Source organism: Anguilla rostrata, chromosome 5 (genome assembly GCF_018555375.3).
Source record: "Anguilla rostrata isolate EN2019 chromosome 5, ASM1855537v3, whole genome shotgun sequence".
Lineage (NCBI taxonomy): Eukaryota > Metazoa > Chordata > Actinopteri > Anguilliformes > Anguillidae > Anguilla > Anguilla rostrata.
The window spans coordinates 1,957,034-1,974,314 of record NC_057937.1 but is presented as its reverse complement, the minus strand read 5'-3'; the positions used below and the strand labels follow the sequence as shown (position 1 = coordinate 1,974,314).

The following is a 17,281-nucleotide window of genomic DNA, read 5'->3' as shown; positions in this document are numbered from 1 at the left end:
AAGATCACCAGGGCTCCATAACTGTAACGGAGCAGATCTAGCAGACAGAACGTCTGTGGTAAAAAATAAAAACGGCAGCGTAGACTGAGGGACATTCCAGGAGGAAACGGCTCCAGTGGAAATCTTTACCTCACAAACGGCGGGCCCAAGCGGCGGGCCGTGGGCTGGGTAATCACTTCCTGTATGAGGGGATTTACTGAGACGCCTGATAAAGCAGCATCAGGCAGCCAGTGGAGGGGCAGCCAAAACCTCTGCAGCACTGCTGGAATTACTCCTGCTTTATCAGTCTTACTGCTGTCTGTATGTCAGCATACGGGGTTTATATAATGGGGGGGGGGGTAATGCACTGGGGGGACACCCCGGAATATAATGTACAATATGCAACTCACAATAATAAATATGTCCACTGAAGAAGAGGAAAAAAAGGCAGGAAAAGAGAACGGTTCTCTGTAGAAACAGCAGTGAAGCTACAGCACAGCATGTCTGTGAGGAGAGAGAGAGAGAGAGAGAGAGAGAGAGAGAGAGAGAGAGAGAGAGAGAGAGAGAGAGGGGGGAAGCACAGCGCGAGACCCAATACCACACACACCCAAACCAAACGCACACGTGACGCAGACTGATCCAGAAACGCACACCACCAACTCCACACACAATCAAACCAAACGCACACGTGACACAGACTGACCGAGGAACACACACCAGCACAAAGCCAAGACAAGGCCATTCAGAAATCTTGTTGTTATTCGCCTGAGAGTGCTTTCTCGTATATACAGCCAAACAATTCCCTGGGGTTCATTTCATCAATCACTCAGAGGACCGCCAGCGCATCAAAACCATCCAGCTGCCACTGGATACAGAGTCTGGCCAAACGCACTGAGGCAAAGTACAACAGTATTAGAACAGCATCAGACACCTTCTATTGCATTGTAGCAAATCTGACCGTGTGAATAATGTCGACGAACAACATCTCAAGTATCTTACACAAGATGTGAGAAACGGGTTAGCCAGAAAGTAAAGGGATATTCTGAATCTCCAAGTGAGATTTTTAGAGACTTTTTGGAGATGAGTCAAGGCCAAAAGCCAAGAGGTTTTTTTTTTTTTCCTTCCACACAAAGACTTTTTTTTAAAAGCCCAATGAAGACAAATCCAACAGCAACAAGTGAAGGCAGTGATTTTCCAGGAAGAAGGAAGTGAGAGAGTCGGGGGCGAACATCCGTGGTGTGTGTAATCCTTCACACACACAAAGAGCAGCTTAGCGAGATCAAGTGGCCAGGCATTTGCATTTAAACGCTGCGGTTGTCAGGGTCTGAATCATCGCCTCACCTTCATGAAACGGCTAAAAAAAAGCACAGCAGTTCTGCAGGAGGACTGGAATGTGGCCATCAGAGTTATCCATTCACCTGAGGAAAAGGTGTGAAATGTTTGTGCATCTCCTGTGTGCATCTGAGTCTAATTAGCACTGGGGGGGACCCTGGGGGGGGGGGGGGGGGGGCACAGGGGGCAGCCCTTCCTTCACAGTAATGTGCTAAATGCACACGTCTTTTCTGCAGCGCTTGTATCTTTAATGTTGTGCTTTTTAACCCCCTTTTTTTTTAACCCCTGCTTTTATTATTCTTTACAGAAACGCTACAGAACCAGGACACACACGCAAACACACACACACACACAAGAACATGTACATTCACGCACACTCACATACTGCTGTAAACACACAAGCACACACACCCTCCTGTAAACACACACACACGAGGACAAGTTTATTTACACATACTCACATAAACACACATACTCCAGTAAACACACACACACACACACACAAACAGGGAATTCTGGCCAGAGAACAGAACTGCGTGTGTTCTCCATCAGCTCTGAGAGATGAATCCATCCGTCACGTCAGAGTGCAGCGCGCGGACAGCTGACCCGCGGGGCGGGGGAGGGGAGGGGAGACCCAGACCGCCACGGCGCGGCGGGTCCGGGAGCAGCAGCTCCGATCAGAAACGCCAAACCCGCCATCCCGAAACGAGTTTGTCACGTGACCGCGAGCTGTCCGTCTGCTCGCCCGGGCGACACCCTCCCTGGGGGAGAGACCGAAGGGTGCGTTTCCCGCGGGGCGCTCACGCTACGCTCTGTATGCGCAGGACACAGCGGCAGCGTCCAGGCCAGGACTTGAACCCGTAACCCCCCCGAGTCCAGCACTCCGCTCGCCGATCGGCACACTGGCTCTCTCCAGCCTGAGCCTCAGGGGGCGGGGCCCAGGGGACGGGAGACAGATGGAGTTTTATTCACAGCCCCGTCGTGATTGTTTGCTGCCAAGACCCCGGGACCCACAGGCGCGCAGGGGGCCGGGGGGGGGGGGAGGGGTGTTCGGTCATGAAGACACTCTCGGCCTTGTTTCTCGAAAAAACCAGGAGCTGAACAGTGCCGACTTCTGCATCTGTGCATCTGGCGCGCGGTCAAGGCGCTCCCGAAAGAAGCCAGCGGAGTTTCCAGGGAGGAAACAGGGCTGGATGTTAGCTGCTCGCTTTGGCTCAGAAACCAAGAGGAGGGGGGGGGGCAAGGAACCGCCACACAGGCCTCATAGCGCTTCTAACGGCTGTGGAGCACAGAACTCAACTGCATCCAGTAGGTTGCATGTTTGCATCCCGTACCGGCAGTGTCAGTCTCCAGTGCAGTACTACGCTAGATCTGTGCCAAACTGAATCTGGCTATGCAAGCAACCGACATCACACTGACTATGACATCACACTGACTGTGACATCACACGCACTACTCAAGCAAAAGAATGGAGCAGCAGTCACCTTTCATTCAAAAGCACCTCTGATGAACCAACAACGGCTTAACTTTGATAAAATGCATCCAATTATAATTATTAAACATCCTGCTCTTGAAATGGCAGGCAGATGATAGCTTCAGACACTCAGAGACACAGAGCAACAGCGAAGCCACAGCGAAGCCACAGCTCTGTCTTTAAGTGGTCTCAGCCTTCACACAGACCGCGATGTGAGAGCACACTGATAAACGCTCTCTGCCCCCCCCCCAAGCGCTGCTCAATTCTGAGCGCATCGCAATCCATAACCGTAACTGCCAATCCACATAGCAACAGGTGTTGCCAGGGCACCACACTCTTCCAACGGAAGATTTAAAGAAATTCTTTTTTTTTTTAAAATATGGATCTTGAAGGCCGCTTCTGAAACTGTACTGCCCTGTAGAGCAACACAACATGGCCTGAACTACATACTTACACACATGAATGCTCACACACACACACACACACACACACAAATGCATGTCCTGTGGCACTTTACTCCACACCTGTAATGAATGAAGGTCTTTTTGCCTTTAACTCGTTCTCCCTGTGTGTGAGATCTCCCACGCGACCAGTTCCTCTGCTTCTGTGAGCACCTTGCTGGTGAAGCAACGCTCTGGAATGTGGATGACGCAGACCTTCCAGTGCAGGGAGCGGGGAGAGGGTGTCCTGAAAAACACTCCTCAGGCTCGGGACCCACAGGCGGCGCCCAAAACACGAGCTAACGGCCACGCTGGAGTCAGGACAGCGAGCCACCGGCGCCCCCCGCCCCCCCCCCCGCCCCCCCACAGAAGGCCGTGGTCTGCGTGGCCCCAGCTGACCTGTGAGAGGAAGGCTGGAGCTCTGCTTGTGATTAGAGTGTGTATGACTGGACGAGGCCGCGTCTAACAGACTCACAGACAGACAGACAGCAGGCAGCTGCGGGTGGATTACTCACAGCTTCACCCCACAGACAGACAGACAGGATGTGCAAACGGACAGAACCACTGCTAACGGAAACGCTAAAGCCAAAACAACAGCAGAGCAGGCGTGCCTGAACAGGACGGGGCTGTGGGACGGGACGACGCGAACAGCCCCAGGCCCGGAGAGGGACGCCGGTGGAGGCGTACGCAGCCGAGGACACGGGCGAGGTAGCGTGACGCTAACACATTCCGACCGCCGCCGCGTCTGCCGGGCCTTCGCTCGCTTAGAAAGCAAAGCAACAGAGAGGAGAGGCTTTGAGCCTTCTCTCTATACAATCACCCCCCTCCTCCCCTCCCCAACACCCCCGCCTGAGGGTGTCGTAGCGCACGGGTTTCCCCCCCCCCATCCTCCGTGGAAACATGACCCGGTAGCTGCTTGGGAGAAGCTCGTCGCTTTCTTCAGCAACAGCGCCCTCTGCTGTTCACAAGAGGGAAGAGCGTTCCACAGGGCTGTGCGTGTAAACAGACAGATACACACATACACACACACATACACAAACACACGCGCGCACACAGACACACAAACACACACGGGCTTGCGCTCACTGGCGAGACAACATGGAGGTCCTCCGCCTGGCTCATTAAGGCACGCAGGAGGAAATGGAGGGCGGGAGCGGCGAGCGTCTCTGAGCCCGCGCTGCGCCAGCGTGCGGCGCTCACGGTAATCAGCCCAGCGGAGCTCGTTAAGGCACCGGCGGACGCGCTGCGCGGTAATGAGCAGTAATTACTAAAACTCCGGGGAGCTCTCTCTCTCTCTCTCACACACACGCGCGGGGAAGCGGAGGGCAGGGGCGGTGTCATAACTCACTGTGTGATGTCACACGCGTCTATTTTAAACCTGCGTTCCGCCCCACGTGCAGCACACAGGCCCTGTGACTGAACAACACTGCGCTGAAGCACAGGCGCAGGAGCCAGCCTGAGCACAGCAGCCTGAGCACAGCAGCCTGAGCACAGCAGTCTGAGCACAGCAGCCTGAGCACAGCAGTCTGAGCACAGCAGCCTGAGAACAGGAGCCTGAGCACAGCAGCCTGAGCACAGCAGTCTGAGCACAGGAGTCTGAGCACAGCAGTCTGAGCACAGGAGCCTGAGCACAGCAGCCTGAGCACAGGAGCCTGAGCACAGCAGCCTGAGCACAGGAGCCTGAGCACAGCAGTCTGAGCACAGCAGCCTGAGCAGGCCTGTGCTGCTCGCACGCTCACATGGAAACTTTACCCTCTTCTGCTGGTCAAGTGGCCTTCAGCGCGGAATCGATGGGGCCCTTAGAGCCCCATCACTCACACCTGCTTCACGCTTAGAGACGTGGTGCTAATAGGACAAACAAGTCCACAGCACCGCGTGCAGCACGCAGGGCCCTGAACGCTCGCAGTTACGGTTTCTGCTCAAAGAATCCAGATATCTGAGCCGTGACATCACTAGGTAATGAACACCGTGACATCACACGCCGCCAGAGGGAGGGAGGATTCCTGTACAAGACCGCACATGCTCCTCAGAGCTCGTCCTGAAGAAACACAGCGCTCACAACAAGCTGCTCAGGCCACAAGCCCGGGCTCGAAAAGCCAGGAGAGACTCACTCTTCAGTTACTGCTGTCTCTCTCTCTCTCTCTCTCTCTCTCTCTCTCTCTCTCTCTCTCTCTCTCTCTCTGTCTCTCTCTCTCTCTCTCTCTCTCTCTCTCTCTCTGTCTCTCTCCCTCTCTCGCTCTCTCTCTCTCTCTCTCTCCTGCTCTGTCGCTCTCTCTCTCTCCCTCTTGCTCTCCTCTCTCTCTCTCCTCTGCTCTCTCTCCCTCTCTCTCTCTGCTCTCCTTCTCTCTTCTCTCTCTCTCTCTCGCCTCTCGCCTCTCCCCTCTCTCTCCCCCTCTCCCTCCCTCTCTCCCCGCTGCTCCTGCTAGGCTAACGCACACACAGATGTAGTGAGAGGCAAGCCGGTGCAGTACTCACTCCGTCAGAGTTGGCGCTCAGAGTTTGCTCCATGTGTGCCGTTGCGGAGGCGTGTGGCGGTGTGGCGGGAGGGTGGTGCGCGGCGGCGTGAGCGCGGCAGCGGCGGGAAGCATCCGTCAGCCGGCGCAGCTCTGAGCGTGTGCAGGGCAGTGCAGGAGATCCCGCTGGTCGTCCGCGCGCGACAGCCTCTCTCTCTCTCTCTCTATCTGTCTGCTCTCCCTCTGCACATCCCCGCCCTCCCCCTCTCTCCCTCCCCCTCCCTCCCTCCCTCTCGCTCACGCTCTCGCTCGCCTTCCCTCCCTCTCTCTCTCGCTCGCTTTCTCCCTCTCTCTCTCTCTCACTCCCTCTCTCTCTCGCGCTTGCACTCTCTCGCTTTCCCAACCTCTCTCTCTCTCGCTCGCTCGTTCTCTCTCTCCCCCTCTCTCTCTCACACACTCGCTCTCTCTCTCACTTGCTTTCTCTCCCTCCCTCTCTCTCCTTCTCTCCTGTAATTCCTAGTCCGCCCACTGAGGGAGAATTTGGAGCCTCAGGCTGCTCACTGGAGATGCAGCAACACAGCGATCGCACAGGGGGGCGGAGGGAGGGGGGCTGGGGGGGCACAGGTATCTCTAAAAGGAGAAATGCGCTCTCCAAACCCACACCCCAAACACAAACGCACACAAACACATTCACAGAGACACAAACACACATACAAACGCAAGCAGGCACAAAAACACATAAATACAAATGCACACACACATGCGCACACACGCACGCACACACGCACGCACGCACACACACACACACTTGCTCGCTCTGTGATGTCCTCACGGATCTCTGCTCGGTAAGAGCGCTTTCCCTGTACGTCTGTGTACCGAACCGTCTCCTGCTTGGCATACCGGCCGTGAGCCATGGATCTGATGGACAGAGAGCCGAGAGAGGGGCAGGGGGCGAGGGGGACAGGGAGAGGCCCGGGGACGGGGGGGGGCAGGGGGGAGAGGGGGGTACAGCGCTTTGACGACTGTCCTGGAAACAGGAGGAATATCAGGCTGTGCATTCCTCAGCGTGCCTAAACAGAGAGGGACCGAAAACACAGCGCTCCGCTCAGTGATGACATCACTGAGAGCACCATCTCGCTCCTCTCACCTCTCCTGAGCCTTCTGCAGGCCCAGTAGCACTCACAGAAACACTCACAGAGAGCTCACACAAGCGCTCACAGTAGCACTCACAGAAACACTCACAGAAACGCTCACAGAAACACTCACAGAAACCCTCACAGAGGAGCTCACACAAGCGCTCACAGAAGCGTGCTGTGCTCATATCTGACCCTCCACGCTGCAGGGCTCTGTGGACAGTCAGAGCGTGTGCTGGTTCCACGCTCAGGCACGCAGGCCAGCTTCCTGCAGACAGCCCAGCTGAGAGCTCATAAGCGCCCGGGCTTCCCGCCGCACAGGTGTGCGCTCACTGACCGCCAGAGATCAAAGGCTCACTGCACGAGCTGGAGAAGGAAAGAGGCGGGAACGGCCCGACCAGCCTGCCGCACACGGAGCTCACGCTGCCCCACACGGAGCTCACGCTGCCCCACACGGAGCTCACGCTGCCGCACACGGAGCAAACGCTGCCGCACACGGAGCTCACGCTGCCGCACACAGAGCTCACGCTGCCCCACACGGAGCTCACGCTGCCGCACACGGAGCTCACGCTGCCGCACACAGAGCTCACGCTGCCCCACACGGAGCTCACGCTGCCGCACACAGAGCTCACGCTGCCGCACACGGAGCTCGCGCTGCCGCACACGGAGCAAACTCTGCCGCACACGGAGCAAACTCTGCCGCACACGGAGCAAACGCTGCCCCACACGGAGCTCACGCTGCCGCACATGGAGCTCGCACTGCGCACAGGCTCGCTGCCGCACACGGAGCTCACGCTGCCGCACTCGCGCTGCCCCACACGGAGCTCGCGCTGCCGCACACGGAGCTCACGCTGCCGCACACGGAGCTCGCGCTGCCGCACACGGAGTAAACGCTGCCGCACACGGAGCAAACGCTGCCCCACGCCTCGAGCCGCTGGCCTCAGCTCAAACCCAGAAACACTTTCATCTGCATTTCACACGCAGAGCAAACGCTCCTATCCAGAGTACCCCACACAGCTCACCTTCTTCCTGTGTGTATGCACTGCATATGTGTATGTGTATATATCCTGAAAGCCTCTGTGTAAAAGCCTTCAGCCAGTCTCCACACTGGATCTGCTCATCTATGCTCACGATACCTCATATTCCCATAACTCGGGATTACCTCAGTGTTTGTCTTTAGAATGCCTCACTGTGGGATAATCGCGACGGCATGCTTGTGCTCTGCGGCCTGCTCCTTTTGTTCTCTTCACTTCTGTTGTCATAGAAACAGCTTCACAGACATCTTAAAAAGTAAACTGCAGTTTATAAAGGATCCAAAAAAAACAACAAAAATTTGGAAGTATTCTAATTGAATAGTTCCAGCAGCTCCAGTTGGCACATTTAAGAGCTCCTGCGACAGGCTTTGTGACCAGTTTCCTACTTAATCTCTGATCAGCAGAAAGCAGCGCTTCAGCAGTTTCCTGGGAATTGTGGGAAACTGGAGGAAGGATGGGTCTCACTCTGTATGGAGCAGCGCTGCCTCTTTATCTCTGATCAGAAAAACAGGGTCTACTTCCACGCTACAGTCAGCCACTTCCTTCAGCTGAAGCTCCTGCTTTATCACAGCTGAAGAGAGACTCGCGTCTCAGAAACCGCCCTTCGTCGCATTGGCCCAAACTTCAAAAACCGGTGCAAAGGAATGCCCAGCGCCAGTCAGTTAGGGCGAAAAGGAAAAGTGCAATTACAGCGCTTGTAAATAATGCAGAACACAAGCCCGCAGAAAAACATAAATAGAACAAACACAGGACCGTGAAAAAGCGATTAGCCGGCGGCTAAGCCGCTCTGAACAGCCTGTTTAGACACAGACGCCAGGGATGCGCGCTGCTCGCTGCACTGGCGCGGCCGGGAGCTGGGTCTGTGGACATATTTAAACTGAAGATCAGCGTTGTCTAGTTCCTGCGTTGGTTTGCCACTTCATGAGGTCAACACCAAAGGGGAAAGTTTCCCCCACTGGGTAGAGCAGGCGAGCACCAGTATGAAAAACAGGCACTGTAGACGGACAGAGATTCTCCACCTGGGGGAATTCCTGCTTGGACCAGTTCTCTGTGCTCCCTGGAGCGTTTAGGCGTTCCCACCCCACCCCACCCCACCCCACCACCCTAAATAACTCTTCCCTTTTTTCCCTGTCACTCACAGATCACACGTTGTGACATTTCACAGTAAAACGCAGCAGAGAAGAGTCGCTCAGCATTTCAGCACAGTGTCAGTACCGCTCAGCCCTGGGGTTCTGTTCTCTCTCTCTCTCTCTGCCTCCCGCTCTCTCTCTCTCTCTCTGCCTCCCGCTCTCTGTCTCTCTCTCACACGTCCCTGTTTTCCAGCCTGCATCCTGGCCCTCTGTCTGCAGAAGTCTGCTGTAAATCAGGAAAAGGTTCCGCACACGCAAGCCTCCGTCCTTCCTCGCGCACAGAAATCTCGCCCAACCTCCTTTTCCAGTTTCTGGCTGACCCGAGCCGTAGCAGCACGCTCCAGTCCACTCAGCAGGGAAACAAGGCTCTCGCGGCAGTCCCACGCGCGTCGCGGCAGGGGAACACAAAGGGCCATTCCTCACGGATGGGCTGAACGCGCTCACTGCTGCAGAGACGGCCGATCCGGTTCACATGGGGATCAGTGAACCAGCGCAGCGCAGGGTCAGGGTCACAGGGCATCGGCATGAGCTTCACCTCCAGAACACAGGACAGCGGCCTGGGGGGTGTGATAGCCTCAGTTTGATTTGCTTCGCAACACTGACTGCAGACCGCTATTCACTTACAACACGTAAACGTAACGCAGCCGTGCTGTATTGATTCCTGATCACACGGAGCGTTCTGTCCGTATCCTGGGGCGACGGTCAGCCTAAATTAACGACGGGCCGCGTGATTCGTCTACGACTGCCTGGACATCTTCGCTCAGATATCCCACAACCCCGCGGGGCAGCCTCCTTCGCGGACGGAAAGCTCAGCTCCAGACTCATTTTTCTCAGAAAGCAGCAGGACCTGCTGAGTTTCAGGCCGCCCTGAACTACAGCTGCACGTTGTGATCCATTCATCTTCCCTCTCGGTGCAAGTCAAGATGTTTATTACCGCACCATCGTTTTATACAAAACATAATTCAGACGCATTAAACAAAAACAGGATTCAAATAACAGGCTGCTCCATCCAACAGGGCGCTTCTGCAAATGTTAGCGAAATGTCGCTTTTTAAAAAAATGTGTGTGCGTGCGTGCGCATGTGTATGTGAGTGTGTGTGTATGAGTGTGTGTGAGTGAGTGTGTGTGTATGTGTGTGTGTGTATGTATGTGAGTGTGTGTGTATGAGTGTGTGTGTGTATGCGTGTGTGTATGTATGTGAGTGTGTGTGTGAGTGTATATGTATCTGTGAGTATGTGAGTATGTGAGTGTGTGTGTATCTGTGAGTGTGTGTGTGTGTGTGTGTGTGTATATGTATCTGTGTGTATGTGAGTATGTGAGTATGTGAGTGTGTGTGTATCTGTGAGTGTGTGAGTGTGTGTAGTGTGTGTGAGTATGTGAGTATGTGAGTGTGTGTGTGTGTATATGTATCTGTGAGTATGTGTGTGTATGAGTGTGTGTGTGTGTGAGTGTGTGTGAGTGTATATGTATCTGTGAGTATGTGAGTGTGTGTGAGTGTGTGAGTGTGTGTGTATCTGTGAGTGTGTGAGTGTGTGTGAGTGTGTGTGTATCTGTGAGTATGTGAGTGTGTGTGTTGTGTGTGTGTGTGAGTGTATATGTATCTGTGAGTATGTGAGTGTGTGTGTGTGTGAGTGTGTGTGTGTGTGTGTGTGTATGTGAGTGTGTGTGTGGTGGTGTGTGAGGTTGTGTGTGTTGGTGTGTGTGTATGTGTGTGTGTGTGGTATGTGATGTGTGAGTGTGTAGTGTATGTGAGTTGTGGTGTGTGAGTGTGTGAGTTAGTGTATGTAGGAGTGTGTGCGAGTGTGTGGTGTATAAGTATCGGCGGAGTAGTGTGAGGTGTTGGTGGGGGAGGACTGGCAGTAGTTGTGAGGTGTGAGGGTAGTGTTGTATGTGGTGTGGTGGGGGGGTTGGTGAGGGGTATTTTGGAGTATGGTGGGGTGGGGGGGTATGCGTGTGTGGGGTAGGAGTATGAGTGGTTGGTGGGGTTAGTGATATGAGTGTGTGTGGGGTGTTGTGGGTATCGATGTGAGTGTGGGGTGTGGTGGTGGATCTGAGTGGGTGGTGTAGGTGTGAGGTTGATCGGAGTATGTGAGTGGTGTGAGGTTGTTGTATTGGAGTTATGTGTGAGTGTGTGTGAGTGAGTGAGTGGGGGTGTGTGTATTTACGTGATGGAGTGAGTGTGGGGGGATGGTGTGAGGGGTGTGTGTTTGTGTAGTGGGTGTGTGTTGGTGGTGGGTGGGTGGGTTTGAGCATGGGCGGTGCGCATGCCCTTAGGACGGCGAGGCGTGCCGCCAACAAGCAGTTTGGCGCACGCGGCCCGGGCCGAGGGCGCCACGACGGCGCAGTAGACGACAAAACCCGCAGCCCCCTAAAGCCGCGGGGCCAACAAGGGAATAACGTGTGAAATGAACAAACAGGGCAGGCCAGCAGACTGTGCTGTATACCCACTGCATCAGCTTACAGCCGGAGGGTGGACCACCAAAAATCATAAGTACATTTTTAAAAAGCTGATGAAAATGACAAACAAAACAACAAAATAATAATCATATTTCCCTGGACTTCCACCATGCCATATATTAATTTTTTCAGTTCTTTTGTCATTTCTGTGGAACTGCACTCTTCATGGTTATGAGTTATGAGAATGGCTACCTAGTTATGAGAAAGAGCGTAAAGCAACCTGAGAGAAAACATAAATGAGCCTGTCTCGGACCCTTGCGGATGTTATTCCTTTGGAAAACTGGATAGCTCACATCTATTCCTGTACCTTGTTCAGTTCACAAAGCTTCAAGTACAATGAGCCAAGATATCCATCCTCAGCCAACCAGCAGTAATTAATTCAATTATCTCGTGTTTGTGTTAGCAACTAAACTACGGAAACGTCTTGGGCTGATCTTATCCACACGGCATTTACCGTTTCTCTGGATGGTCTCCACTGTCTGACTGCTTGCACACAGACATGCATTTCCTTCTCTGTGTCTTTTTCTCTCCGTTTATACGGCTGAAAGGACTACTCCATCGAGGCCTCAGAGCGAGGCTGCATCTGGGCTGGTCTGCGCTAGCAGGCTAAAACATTGCGGTTACAAAGCGAACATTCCTGTAATGTAACAGAAGGTGATGTCTGTGATGTAACAGAAGGTGATGTCTGTGATGTAACAGAAGGTGCTGTCTGTGATGTAACTGTAGGTGCTGTCTGTGATGTAACAGAAGGTGCTGTCTGTGATGGAACAGTAGGTGCTGTCTGTGATGTAACAGTAGGTGCTCTCTGTGATGTAACAGTAGGTGCTGTCTGTGATGTAACAGAAGGTGCTGTCTGTGATGTAACAGTAGGTGCTGTCTGTGATGTAACAGAAGGTGCTGTCTGTGATGTAACAGTAGGTGCTGTCTGTGATGTAACAGAAGGTGCTGTCTGTGATGTAACAGTAGGTGCTGTCTGTGATGTAACAGAAGGTGCTGTCTGTGATGTAACAGAAGGTGCTGTCTGTGATGTAACAGAAGGTGCTGTCTGTGATGTAACTGTAGGTGCTGTCTGTGATGTAACAGAAGGTGCTGTCTGTGATGTAACAGAAGGTGCTGTCTGTGATGTAACAGTAGGTGCTGTCTGTGATGTAACAGTAGGTGCTGTCTGTGATGTAACAGTAGGTGCTCTCTGTGATGTAACAGAAGGTGCTGTCTGTGATGGAACAGTAGGTGCTGTCTGTGATGTAACAGAAGGTGCTGTCTGGGATGTAACAGTAGGTGCTGTCTGTGATGTAACAGACGTGTCTGAGGTGCTTATTGGCCGGTAGTGGTTAAATCTCAGCCCTCTCTCTGGCGGGCGTGTGCAGAAGGCGGCCTACCTCCAGGTCGTCCAGAGAGCGGGCCATGCTGAGGCGTTTGGACCGGCCGAAGGACCGCCTCCCGGAGGAGCGCAGAGGCAGCTGGGGGAACCCCACGGTGACGCCCCGAAACCTGGAGCCCTGCAGGGGGAGAAGGAGAGACGCGGTCAGGACGGGCGTCCCTACCAAACCGGGCGCCGCTGGCCTGCAGCCCGGAGCGACTCGGCGGACTGATCCCTACAATTCATTCAGAAGAAATGCAGTTACTGATGAATCACCAAATCCAGCCACTTCCACCATGCCAGTGTTTTATAAATTGACAGCACACAAGTTCACAGCGTCACTTCTCATAAAATGTGCCATTCTGTACCCCCTACTGAACGGGTCTTTACAGCTGAACGACAAAACTTCCCTCAAGATAAAAACAGAAAGCGACAGAAACAGAAACTGTGAGTCGAGCTTCACTGCTTTGATGTGGGAAAACGCTGCCAGTTATAGCTAAGACTGCCCGAGCTTTTACATAACCATGATTAAAACACACTCTGCCCAGTGCATTAGGCCGTTTAGATCTTCAGCTAAACAAACATGCCCAGGGCAGCGATGAGGAATAGGCTTTTTAGGGCTGTCTTGGCAGGGGAGGGCTGCGGGTTCAACTCCCAGATGGCAAAGCAGCTCTCTGGAGAAAACCTTGCTGGGATTCCCAGCAAAATATAGAAAAGGGCTTTGTCACTTAGACTCAGAGAAACGGAACAAACTGTAAAGCATTTCTCGGTACCTTCCGTGAATCCCCCCAGCTGCTTAGTTTCAGGACAATGCAATTTCATTAAGGTCACTTAAAGGTTAAGGAAAGAAGTAACCATTCCCTGGGTACAGCACACAGACCACGAGATCAGCGCAGTGAACTTTTCATCGTGTCCCACTCACTGCATCTGTACCGCAGAACGCAGCGCTTCTGGGGAGTTAGGCAACGGTTACATATTTATGTCACCACAGGCCATTCGGCATGCAGACACACGCTAACATTCTTCCTGCTTCACTCTGCTACTCCTGTCAATCACACATTTAACTGCGTTCAGCGGCTCGAGAAGGAGACAAACAGCAGGGGAAGACAGGAGCAGAGGTACAGCGTTTATCCTCGGCCCAAACAAAACGGTTTGTGACTTATATTTGAGAGCATGCACAAAAGCATGGTGTGTTCAGTACATAAGCTCTGGGGTTTGGCTGGTCTTTGGTGTGTTCAGTACATAAGCTCTGGGGTTTGGCTGTGGCTGTCCTTTGGTGTGTTCAGTACATAAGCTCTGGGGTTTGGATGTGGTGTTCAGAGCACCAGCTCCAGAGCAAACGGGCGCAGATTTGAGGGTGGCCCAGGCGCTGGGGTTCTCATTTTTTGGGGACGCCCTGGTTCCTGGTTCTGCGTTCTCCTCTGAAGTGGGACGGCGCCCATCCAGCTGAACCGCGCAGAGACTTCCTGCGTATCTGAAGATCAACAGGGCCGCTTCGCCCTCTCAGAAACACTTCCTGTTTACAACAGGCTCAGACCGCGCTGGTCAGAACCAAACACACACACACACACATACCTTACACACACACACACACCTTACACACACACACACACACACACACACACACCTTACACACACACACACACCTACACACACACACACACACACACACACACCTTACACACACACACACACACATACCTTACACACACACACACACACACACACACACACATACCTTACACACACACACACACACCTTACACACACACACACACACATCCTTACACACACACACACACACACATACCTTACACACACACACACACACACACACACACACACACACACACACACACACACACACACACACACACACACACACACACACACACACACACACACACACACACACACACACACACACACACACACACACACACACACACACACACACACACACACACACTCACACTCACACTCACACACTGCTCTACACCGTGATGCTAAACGTAGGGCAGCCACCGGGCTTCACCGCGGATTCACTGCCCCGCCCCTCCCAACCACAACACACGCCAAGCTCCAATCACAGCAGGGAGTTCACTGCTCCGCATTCTGCAGATGGAAAGTGTTCAGACAGCCTTTTCCAGCAGGTTTAAACAGGACCTGCAGACACAACGCAGGGCAAACAGACCGTTCAGGCACACCCACTTCATAAATTAGCCATTCATAACAATACTCAGAGTACACACTCCACGTTTAGTCTAACATTTTTATTTTGTGGAAAAGATTTATAACCCATGACAACATTTCGACATCACAAATTGATAAAACTGAATATAAAGTTATAGCTAACGTGTCTATACTTCATTGAACGTACAATGTTCTTGTGCATGTGCATTCTTGTTTCCGAGAAGATTTTATGACATGGCATTCTCTGAAAAGAAAATTTATCTTGAAAGACTTTGGACAGTAAACCAGAGACACCTAGTGGCCATACACGAGCATGACAGACACGACCACGCGACCGCATTAAAATCACTCACAGATGCTCTTACGCAGGGAGAGCTTGAGGGAGGTTCATCTGTGACTGCACGTGTACAGCAGGGGATTATGAAAAATGAAAGGATATTCAGTTTGATAAATGATTGAGAAACCACCGCTCCGGGTCAAAATCCATGCATCTTCTCCTGAGCCTCGTGTACTGACCTCAGAGCAGCACATCACCATGACCCATGAAGTGCATGTGAGAGTGTGTGTAAGAGTGTGTGTGTGTGTGTGTGTGCGCATGTGAGTGTGTGTGTGTAAGAGAGAGTGAGTGTGTGTGAGTGTGCATGTGAGTGTGTGTGTGTGTGTGTGTGTGTCTGCACGTGCATGTGTGTGTGTGTGTGTATGTGTCTGCACGTGCATGTGTGTGTGTGTGTGTCTGCACGTGCATGTGTGTGTGTGTGTGTTTGTGTGTGTGTGTTTGCCGTCGGCAACACCATTTTATTGACTAAATATAAAGAACACAAGGCTGTCTGCGGACTCTACTCCACTCCCGTTTGAGCGCTCAGGCCCAGCGCACAGAGGGGTTAATCACCCTGACCAGGCTACTAGGAATGCCTGTTTCAATCAATACAATGTCAAAATCTTTTCAAATTAAAATAAAATCAATACACTTCCATAGAGCCGTGAGCGTGCTGCTCAAGAACCTGGTGAACAGAAGAGAGAAAAAGAGAAAAAGAGAAAAACAAACAGAGTCACCGGTGCCTAGCGCTTCACTGTTCCGAAGGCTGCATCGCCAGCTCCCGAATCTTTGGATAAACGCCATTCTGACTGCAATGTGACACTGAAGTAAGAATATCCCCTGTCCGCCACTGACGGCAGAGCGTACTGCATCTGGCACGCGCTTTGTGTGTGACTTCACCTCAGCGGTAATGAATCGCCATGCTACAGCGATGCCAAGCCTTTAGATCTGGACTAAGAGAGGTCTTCTCAGCAGCGTTCTATGGTAAACACATAATAGCTGCATTTATAATCCCGTTAACTGGAAAATGTTAAGCTTATTTAGCGAGCTCTGAGGAGAAATGCATGCATTCCTGCACCAACACGGCTGGTACGCTGTGTGTGTTGAGTATGTGATGAAGTGGTACGCTCTGTGTGTTGAGTATGTGATGAAGTGGTACGCTCTGTGTGTTGAGTATGTGATGAAGTGGTACGCTCTGTGTGTTGAGTATGTGATGAAGTGGTACGCTCTGTGTGTTGAGTATGTGATGAAGTGGTAATGCTGCTTTATATGTTACTGGAATGTTGGATACACTCTGAGTGCTGAGTATTGACACAGTGGTACGCTGTGTGTGTTGAGTATGTGATGAAGTGGTACGCTCTGTGTGTTGAGTATGTGATGAAGTGGTACGCTTGTGTGTTGAGTATGTGATGAATGACACTGTGTGTGTTGAGTATGTGATGAAGTGGTACGCTCTGTGTGTTGAGTATGTGATGAAGTGGTACGCTGTGTGTGTTGAGTATGTGATGAAGTGGTACGCTCTGTGTGTTGAGTATGTGATGAAGTGGTACGCTCTGTGTGTTGAGTATGTGATGAAGTGGTACGCTGTGTGTGTTGAGTATGTGATGAAGTGGTACGCTGTGTGTGTTGAGTATGTGATGAAGTGGTACGCTGTGTGTGTTGAGTATGTGGTGAAGTGGCACGCTGTGTGTGTTGAGTATGTGATGAAGTGGCATGCTCTCTGTGTTAAGTATGTGATGATGCACGCCTGCGTTCCCTCCGCTCCGCTGTCATCTTTGAAGTGTTAAGAGCTGACCTCTGAGACGGGGGAAGTATCCATGGCAACGGTGTTTGATCTCGCGGCGCGGCGAGGGAGGCTGACAGACGGAGGAGGCGCGATGCCGCCGCTCCGAGAGTAACCGCTTCCATTTAAAACAGAACTTTCTGGGCTCTTTTCAAACAGACTGACCTTTTCTGAAAACAGGAAATCACTGATCCACAA

The 17,281-nt window shown here is 52.6% G+C and overlaps 1 protein-coding gene across 3 annotated transcripts in view; it reads right to left on the bottom strand.

Annotated features, from left to right (window-relative positions):
* The window catches only part of LOC135254425 (regulator of G-protein signaling 12-like), a 46,814-nt gene that overhangs the window by 24,211 nt on the left and 5,322 nt on the right, over positions 1-17,281 (bottom strand). For all 3 annotated transcript variants that reach the window (XM_064334548.1, XM_064334550.1, XM_064334549.1), the window contains exon 3: positions 12,811-12,930. In XM_064334548.1, coding sequence (XP_064190618.1) covers positions 12,811-12,930 — 120 coding nt within the window. The remainder of the gene's footprint in view (positions 1-12,810; positions 12,931-17,281) is intronic.